General features: G+C 35.4%; 1 protein-coding gene across 1 annotated transcript; it reads right to left on the minus strand.

The window, feature by feature from the left end:
* Positions 1–165: 165 nt before the first annotated feature.
* On the minus strand, positions 166–7,879 carry LOC21396734 (CSC1-like protein HYP1). The gene is given in 11 exon segments (XM_024169567.1): positions 166–522; positions 761–994; positions 1,694–1,969; positions 2,475–2,751; positions 3,317–3,615; positions 4,223–4,411; positions 5,998–6,154; positions 6,156–6,184; positions 6,267–6,330; positions 6,911–7,063; positions 7,543–7,879. Coding segments are annotated over 11 exon segments (2,136 nt in total). The 5' UTR covers positions 7,839–7,879; the 3' UTR covers positions 166–360.
* Between the last annotated feature and the right edge of the window lie 2,049 nt (positions 7,880–9,928).

Consider the following 9,928-nt stretch of genomic DNA (forward strand, 5'->3'; position numbering starts at 1 on the left):
TTTTTTTTTTTTTTGTAAAATACGGTTCTAAATAGTGACTGAAAAGTCAAATTTATTTTTTTTTCTTCTGCCTAAAAACATATAAGTAAAAGCCATGCCAAATGAGCTCAAAATATGCAGGAAATAGTGTTAAATGTCACCAACTCACTAAATAAAGGAAGTCTCAATTAAAAACTCTTTTTAACAGTTCAATTCAGTCTAACATAATGGTTCACAAGTTTCTGTCAAGGAGAAAATCCTTATCTCTTTAGTAATGTTGAAGAAACTTCACCATCATCACCTAGTGTCCACAAATGCACATATCAGAAGTAGAACAATTTTAACTTAATGCTGGAGTACCAATGCAGACATTCCTTCATTTCAGACTGAAGCCGCGCGGGGAAGAAGAGAAGAGTGGAGCTCATCCGAGCTTTTCGAATGTCGTGCTGACAAAGACGGATGTCTATACGCAGTTGCCAGTTTACCGTGAAATTCATCCATGTCAAGATCATTCTGTTCCTCTTTATCTTTCTTCATCAAACACTGCTGCATCAGGCACAAAATTCATTACCTTGTGGAGCATATAAACTTATTGGCAAGAGGATTCCTTAACAAGGGAATAAAAACTTTAGCAAAATAAAATGGGAATTACTAGAATGAGTGTTTCCATGTTTGGTATGGAAACAGCAAACATTCTGTTACAAAAGAAAAAGTGTAAAAGGGTACAAAAAGAAAAAAAAAGCGAGAATTGCGAAGAATTTCTATGGATTCGCAAACAGACCTCAAGAGGAGGATTATCGAACATTGACAGGAATCTTTTTCGGCAGAACTCGTTGAAAAGAAGTGTTAGAATTGGAAGAGGAATGGTCAAAGTTGCAGCCAAGCGAACCTTTTTAAGCCCAAACACACCGATTGCGATAATATGCATAAGTACCAGAGAAAAAACGGTTGAGTAGTGCACAGTTGGCCAAAACCTTCCAACACTTTCATACTTGTTAATGTACACGTTCAATATCTGCCAAGAAGAAAAAAGTTTCAAAAATCATCAGAACAATAATACTCTAACAAGTTTAGTTGAAACAAGGGATTATGAAATGTTGGCCGATACTTCAGGGAAATTAATGATCCTAAAGAAAGCCTTTTGAACTGATTCAGATCGAGTTCTTATCGTCCCAACCAAAGATAATTCACAGAAACTAGCTAACACAATCTTTGCTCATGGAAAAACTTCTCCCTTTTTTTCTTTTCGGGAGAGCTCGAGGAACCCCAAATTTACTTTTTGGAGGGATTAGAGAAGGGAATCTATACCAAACACAGTACCAGAAAAGCCATTCCCTTCCTAATTTCTTTCTTTGTTACCAAACACTATTAGTTTATCAATCTAGCCCAAAAGCTTAAATTATTAGGAGATAGCCCAACAATAGCTTTAGTACTTTAACACTCCTCATGTGTGGGCTGAACAATAAACAATCATGTGAGCAAAATATATTAAAAACCCAATATGTGATGACAATTTAAAGAGAATAAATGAGTGTAATTACAGGGGGTTTAAACTCGGGACCTCCTGCTCTGATACTGAGTTAATTTACCAATCCATCCCAAAAGCTTAAACTATTAAGAGGTGGGTCAACAATAGTTTTAATACTTTAACAAACATGTCCCAAATGATGTGTGTAAATTAGAAAGATACTAAAGAAAGAAGCATTTGACTAACCTGGTTCCGAAAGATGATATATCCCAAACAATAGTAAATCAACAAAAATGGCAGAATTAATGGAGCTAGGAAAAAGTAGGTGACACCGAGGAGTCCGAAGAAGAGAATGATGGGAATTTCGCTATGATAAGGGATATATGGAACCTCAACTTCATCACTAGATTCTCCTGCAAACAGTCTTCGTATACAATTGTAAAGCAGGGGTCTCAATCGAACAAGTTCTGATGATAGACTGGACCATCCCGAAGTCAGAACATATGAAATGAAAAATGTCGCCTGCACCCAAGAAACTTAAATTAACAACTTCTATAATCAAATGCAATGCTGTCTGTTTATCTGTATTATGTTTCCTCTAGGTACTAAGAGCAAAGGAAACCTGTATAAATTCCTGCCTACATTTGAGTATACGGAAGTAACGTGGTATACAAGTCAAACTGCTTAAAATTTAAAGTGTCCTTGCAAACTGGATTTAACCTTGATACTATGAAAAACTAATATTTAATTAGCATAAGCAAACCAAAAATAACCACCGAGAGCTTGGCGGGATGGTAAGTCCACCTGTCCCCCCATGCAGAACTCATGGTTTTGGGTTGGGACCGCCAAGGTGGTCGGGATATATAGGCAATCCACTACGAGAGGGATCCATTATGCCACGTGAGGATGCCAAGCCTTCTCGGGGTTATCTGGTATACCACCTTCTACCCCTATAACTCTTTTAACATTACCAAAAAAAGTAATAATGATAAAGATATCCAAACAAAGAATGGAGTTACATTCTCACCTGTGCAGGGACAGCTTTAGCAAGTACTCGCGGAATTTTTTTGGGCTCAAGAAGGGTGTTCACCTGATCAAGAGCTGATCCTGATAGTACATTTGCAAAGAAAAGGTTCCATATAGTAAACCACAGTACTTTGTTACAGGCCTTTAGTTCGGTCTGACTAAGCGAGATGTAACCTTCGATGGAGGAAAACACCATCATGATGGGTGGCACTAGAGACTGGAAAAAGTAAAGAATAAGACTTGGAAGATACCCTATTATGACTTCACCGATAATTTTTCTGCAACTCAAGAAATTACACAGTTTAGTATTATCTCTTGCTAATTGAAATGGGTTGCCAATAAAATCAAAATACATTATCACATAAAATAGGCCAGTAATTGTGCACCTACATTATGTCTACCATCTAGCTTTTAAATCTTGAAACGTTCCCTCGCATAAAATTACTACATTGAGTTTTACATCCTTCCTTTTTCAGTTAGAGAACACTGTCAACTATCAATGATCAGAAATTTATTCGCAAAAGTCGGTAGCTAAAGTGTAAAGATATCATTCCCCGCAGAGACATCGATTTCTTTTAAACATAGGCGGTGTTGGCCAGGATTCTTTAAAAGAGATTTTGTTGATGATCTCTTTGCATCCTTGTGTAGAGTAAAGGAAAGAGAAAATAAGAAAGAAAAAAAATGAATTTGGTTGCATCGTCCGTCCAACCGATCGGAGTAAATTGCTCTTAAGCACAGTGAGTGCTGCGAGTTGGGAGCGCCACCTTCTTCCTCTATAACCCTTTTATACTTCATGAAAAAAGAGGGAAAAAATAATCAAATAAAGTAAAATGTTCGACTTACACTGAAAGTACGTCTTTTAGAAAAGGGAACCAATTCTCTAACTGGTCAAGATGAGAAAGGCCTTGCACTAGAACTACTGGGATGAGGAATAGAATTATAAGAGCGGCAGAAGCAACAACCACAACTATTTGGCATATCCATCTCTTTATGACTGAGCTAGAAAAGAAATCCCAGTGAATATCCCGGGGCTCAGGAGCTCTCTCAGTGACCCACTCTGTAGGATTGATGCCTTGTTGGATGTGCAAAGCTACCGCAGCACCAAGCCGCGTCTTGAACGAAACAAAGGCGGCCTTTGCTTCCTGTCGAATTTAACATTGTAAAGGAATGCTATTTATGTCATTATTAAAAAGATAACACTAGTTTATTTATGCTAGCAATTTTAAATTTATCATTTTTGCCATTAATATTCTCATCCCGTTCATTTCACCGATTCGAGTTTAGAATTCAAGTTTTATTACAGTAAAAAACTCTCATGAACAGTCATGTCTAATTTTTTTACTACAGTAAAAAATTCTCATATAAAATTACATCTCAATTCAAATTAAAAACTCGAATCAGCGAACTAAACGAGCCCTCTAATAAACTATGTTTCATATTCTACCAGAATATTTTCTTCTGGCAACATTTTTTTCGTACCAGAATACATTTCATATTCTGCTAGTGTATCTTTTAATAATGACAAAAATAATAGGATAATGAAAAATAATGATTATTCTTATAACTTTCTCTTTTATTATTATTATTATTATTTTCCTAAAATCAATAACCATCAGACATAATCAATCAATCTACAAATAGTAAGTAGTGCAAAAGGACAACAAAAGGGGGTCATTTTTATATCTTTCTTATATACATCAAAATGTAGTTTAAAGAAATATATATAGCGGAATTTGAGAGTAATCTCACCGTTCCTATCAATGAAGACTTCTCCTTTGTCAGATTATCCTCCAATTCTTCCAATTTCTTTTCATATTGATCTAAAAGATCAACGTTGCGTCCAAACTTCCCCAAAAACCCATCACGGACGAACCTTTGCTCAGGAAGACTTTTGAATTTTAGATGGGCAATCTTGCTGTACATATTATTCGCATCACTCTACAGAGAAAAAGAAAAAAAAATATGGTTTTCAGAGATACAATTCACTTAAACAAACAAGTAAATGGATACAACTTATAACTTAAATTACTGTGCTTAAATCTAAGGTATAAAAATAACATTATGGAAAAAAAAAAAAATGGGGTAAAACTAAAGTATAAAAATAACATTATGGAAAAAAAAAAAAGAATAAATGAAGAAAAAGTGAAGCATCAAGGTGGAGGTACTAATTAATGGACATTGTGTAATGAACACAAATTTCGGAAGATTGATGGAAAGAGAGAACAATAGAATAGCATAAGCATCTAAGGCTCCGTTTGGTAGAAAGATGAGGAAGATGAACGATGGTGAGACTTCTAATAATCCTTTTATCTTGTTTGGTAGGAGAGAGCAAGAGTTGAAAGCATAAATGATAGCTATTTGTTTAATTACTATATTGTCTATTTTGCTATTTGTTAATAATTTCTTTTGAAGGGTAAAAAAGTTATTTTCTTTTAATTTTAGGTGGATTAATTGAATCTTTTCATCAATGCAAGGATCCAAAATAATGAGCCCGAAGAGAGAGTCTCTCCCTTAATATCTCCTCTCCCTCCTCTTCTCTTTCTAACCAAACAAAGGATTCACCCTCTTCCTCCACCCCTCTCCCTCCCTCCTATAACAATGATATGTGACACACTGATATCTAGTCCAAAATGGTCATTCGTATTGAGATCTTAACTTTTTGACATCAATTCATGCAGTAATGAGTTGTCATCTTTCTTTTTAATACGTGTGTCAGTTTTTTTTAATACTTATCAATAAAAAAAAATAACAACTCGCATTCCACATCTTTTAATTGAAGAAAAGTAAAAAATTCCTGGCTTCTATTATCTAATTTTGAATTATTTAAACATTGGTCTGCCCCTTAAAATAATTTCTGATATTGCCGGTGGCCAACTTCAATGATGTAGGGCCTTGAGCACTGGAGTCATATGTACACTAACTACGTAAGGCCCCGTTTGTTTCATATGATTAACCAAAATTCAAACCTTTTTATTAAAAAAAAAATTTTCTAACAAAAATTTTAAATTTGTATTCAAACTTTATGTTCAAGCCTATAAATCAAACGTGCTCATATATTCTATTATTTATCAGCAGATATCATAGAGTTTGCCGCAAGTTTATAGTATCAAACATGGATCTTTTGGGATTACTACATGAAACTCAAAATACCAGCAAAAATAGCTTAAAAGTAAGAAGTAAGCTAGTGAAGTTCACTTAACAATAGCTGATCAAATTCAAAGCAATTCTAAGCCACAGTAGCTCAAATTCAAAGCAATTGTCCCCTTCAGATAAATGCACAAAAGAGCCATCTCAAATGATGATATTGTTCGAATTTTGTGATGAAAGAACTCCCGGTTTATCAAGAATCTAGATATCCAAAAATTTCGAGGAAAAGACAAAAAGAAAGAGAAAACTCACTGGCAGCCCCCAGTACAATAGAGAGAGTTTTCCGAACAATACCATGATTCTCTATGATGGAAAACGGAGTGTCAAAACAAGATAGAAAGGTTAAGGTTATGATAATAAAAACGCAAAGTGCTTACTATGAGACCTTGAAGTTTGCCAGTTCGACGAACTACTTCGTGCGAAAGATATGTTAAAGGATGATTCTCCTTAAAAAATCTCCCAACTGTTTCACTGCAGCTGCTCTCAGGCGAGACAGGAATGCCTCTAACTAATCTTGAAAAAAGATCAGGCCTCGATTCTTTTCGACGAGATATAACGAGATTCCTGTGAAACACACACCCATCACAGCCAGTTTTCTGTTTTTTTGTTGTTGTATGAAAGCATGCAGAAACAGGATGTTACTTACAGTATAAAGAAAGTAGCAGACAACTCCAGTAAGTACATATACAGCAAGAAAGTGAACCCACAACCTTGTAAGGGGCCAAAAATAAAAAACCACAATCAGGGTTTGTCCAAGAAGAGATGTTTCCAATGGATTATAATATACGACTATATACTAGTATTAAAAAAAAAATGCTTGATGTTAGAAAGTGTATCCAGAGAACACTTGTTTTCTGTTTTTCTCTCACATAAAATCTGAATTTCAAAAGTCATAATCAAAATCACTTATTTGAACCCTGATTTGAACCCATAGACCAAACGAGCCCTAAACATATGAAGTTCATTTTCTACAAAGGATGCAATTGAAAATTACAACGAAAACTAATTTCAGAAAAATTAGGTTTAAGCTTTATAACTGATTCCATAATTGAAAATTACAACAAAGATACAAAATTTCAGCAAAATGAATATTTCTAAATTTCACTAAATCTTTTGAGACATTTTCCTGAAAATCAACATTAACACCAGCAGACTCAATAAACAAGTTGAAACATAATCCGAAGCTTCCAAGTAAAATTAAGGAATAAATAAGAAAACTTTTATTTTAAATTTCAACAGTTTTGTATCTTAATTCTTACAAAAGAAATTATTTATGTAAAAGAGATTCACCATTTCGACCCATTATTGACATTTGAAATACAGAAGGACTCTAACGCCTTGTTTGGCAAGTCAGAAAAGTCATTGTTAAGCTGGTTTCCCAGATAATTAATCGGCAGAAGAATGAAGACCCCAATAAATCCAGCAACACTGAACACTTTCAAGCTGCACCAAAAAAAAAAGAAAGGAAAATTAAAGAAAAAAAAAAACAAAAACACTGAGGACTTAACATCACAAATTCCTCACTGAATTCAAATGAAATTTAATAGAAAAAATCACGAGTCCTGCTTTTGTTCAATTATAAATTAAAATAATCACGTTAATAGAGATTTATAGCATCATTCAAGTAAATACTGAATAATAACTTAATCTTAATCTTATAAGACTAATTATTAAACAAAATGCCAAGTGTTAATTGACTTGATGTTATGAAACCACAACAAAATAATAAGATTTTGTTTAGACAAATCCTTTTCATCAACGCTATGCTAACTACTCTCATATAAACTGAAAGATTGCATTTCATGAAAACATTTTGTAACTCTTTCTAAGAATAATTCTAGAGACACCAACGCTAACTCTAACTTTTTATCAAATTCCTAGCTGTCAATTTTTTTTACTGATCATTAAAAACAAAAAAGAACCTGAAGACAAAAATGCGCATAAAGACCATAGCGTCGAAGCCCACGGTGGACAGGAGGTCTCCGTCGGAAGGCATCCATGCCGTTCTGACCCAGCCAGCGGTTGGCACGAGCCTTTCGAGGATGTATTGGCGGCGTTGGCGGTTGCTCCGGTGGCGAAACTCTCCTTGAGCGAGCAGTCGCGGAGCGTAGACGGCGACATTGAAGGGCTGCTTCCTCAGGACGGAGTAGAGAGTGACATTGAGTAAGCAGATCCCGAGGTTGATTCCGACGCACGTCAACAGAGCCGATATGATCATCTCGTTACTACCCCAAGTAATCTTGCTCGGAGAAGCTGAGCAACGACGAAATGCCAAACACGGCTGTGAGAAAAAAAAAAAGAAAAAAAAGAAAAAAGTGGTTGAATTGATGATGGCTTTTGGTTTACGTAGTGGTCAAGGAACACACGTTGGAGAGTTTGGGACAATGACGACGGTGTCCCAGAGGACACAACCGTCAACGACGGTGGCTCCCGCCCTTTTTTTTTTCGGTCACATATAGGCCCCATTTTTTTTTTTTTTCGGATAGGGTCCCCAATGAACAGATTTTCGCACGCTCCTTGCATTTAGTAGCGTTAATGTTGTTGGGTTAATTATTTTCTTTTCATCACTTTCACGTTAGTGATATTTTTAACAAGTGATTATTGTAATTCTAACAGCAATACAACATTACTTGTCCCTTCAAAGAAGAAGAAGAAGAAGAAGAAGAAGAAGAAGAAGAAGAAGAAGAAGAAGAAGAAAAACAATGACTTGTGATAGCTAATATAAATGTCTAAATATATAATTTGGCGTGACCGTGCTTAAAAACGAAATCAATGCCTAGTATGTTTTTTTAGTGTTACTGGCACATAAATAATTAGGGTTAATTTCAATAATAACACTCATGAATAAATGATTATTAATTTTAGCATCACTTTTGTATACTTTCACAATTAGCATTGTTATGTCAGCAGTGTGAGATAAAATAACTTCTATGTCACTTAGGTCAAAATTATCATTTAAAAGTACCTTAAAGAAACTCTCAACTCTCTCCCGCTCATTCTCTCTCTACACCCCATTTTCAGCTCTCTCTCTCTCTCTCTCTTCCCTACGCCCTCATTCCCTCGTCGCTAATACTCCGGTTGTGCACAGATCGAGGTTGGTACACAATTTTTTTCATTTTTCTTTTATTTTTGTCTTTTTAAATTTATTTTTCGGGAGACTTAGTATATAGAACTTAAAAAAAATGATTGGGTTGAACTTAATGTGATAGGAATTGAAAATATCATTCGTCAATTTGAGATTTTAGATGGTTTATAACTGATATGTAAACTGATTGTAACGACCAACACGTCAAAGACATAGTTGACCTTGAGAGTCATAGTATTATGACTCATAGTGTTATATGTCCGGTCATAATACTATGACCAGTCAGTCATAACGGTATGAGTCATTGTCTATGAGTCAAATTATAACAATATGAGTCAAAATGTTCAGTCATAGTATTATGACTGTAAGGCAGTCATAGTGATATGACCGTCCGGTCATAATATTATGACTGAAATGACCCATAGTGTTATGACTGGCACACTATGACTGCCTTATGACCGGCCAATACACCGTGTTATGATTGACCATTTCTAATGCCTCGATGACGACTAGGAGTAATTACATGTTGATTAACAGTTATTGTTTTTGAAATTATTAGGAATGGCTGCTGGATTGAATGTCTTCATCAAGTACAATAGATATTGAGACTGTGCTTCGAGATACATCGGCTGTGAAATGAAGGGGATATTGGTCTCCACCAACACAACTTATATTGGTCTTATAGATTTGGTGAGAAATGTGCTTGGGATTCGGCCACAAGGAAAAAGTTTATCCTTAAGATATGTTGTTGAAGACGAAGCTCCTGTGAAGATATCGTCTGACTATGATGTCACATTCTATCAACGACATCTCTTCCTCCAAAACCTTTCTTTTCTTCTAAGATAACAAAAAATGGTAAAAAAAAACAATAAATACAAAAAAAAACAAGAAAAGCAAACAAAGTTGTTAACTAAAGTACTATGACTGACACACTAAGAGTCTGTCCATTGAGCGGTCATAGTACTATGACCGACGGTCATAATTCTATGACTGCCTATCATGCAGGCTCGCTCATAGTATTATGAATGATGGCCGCCCATAAAAAAAGTACTGTGACTGGCACACTAAGAGTCTGACAATTGTGCGGTCACATTACTATGACCTAGGGTCATAATGCTATGACCGCAAGGCAGTCGCACTATGAGCCTGACAATTGTGCGGTCACATTACTATGACCGAGGGTCATAATGCTATGACCGCAGGCTCATCAGTTAGACAATCGC

Source organism: Morus notabilis, unplaced genomic scaffold (genome assembly GCF_000414095.1).
Source record: "Morus notabilis unplaced genomic scaffold, ASM41409v2 Scaffold897, whole genome shotgun sequence".
Taxonomy (NCBI): domain Eukaryota; kingdom Viridiplantae; phylum Streptophyta; class Magnoliopsida; order Rosales; family Moraceae; genus Morus; species Morus notabilis.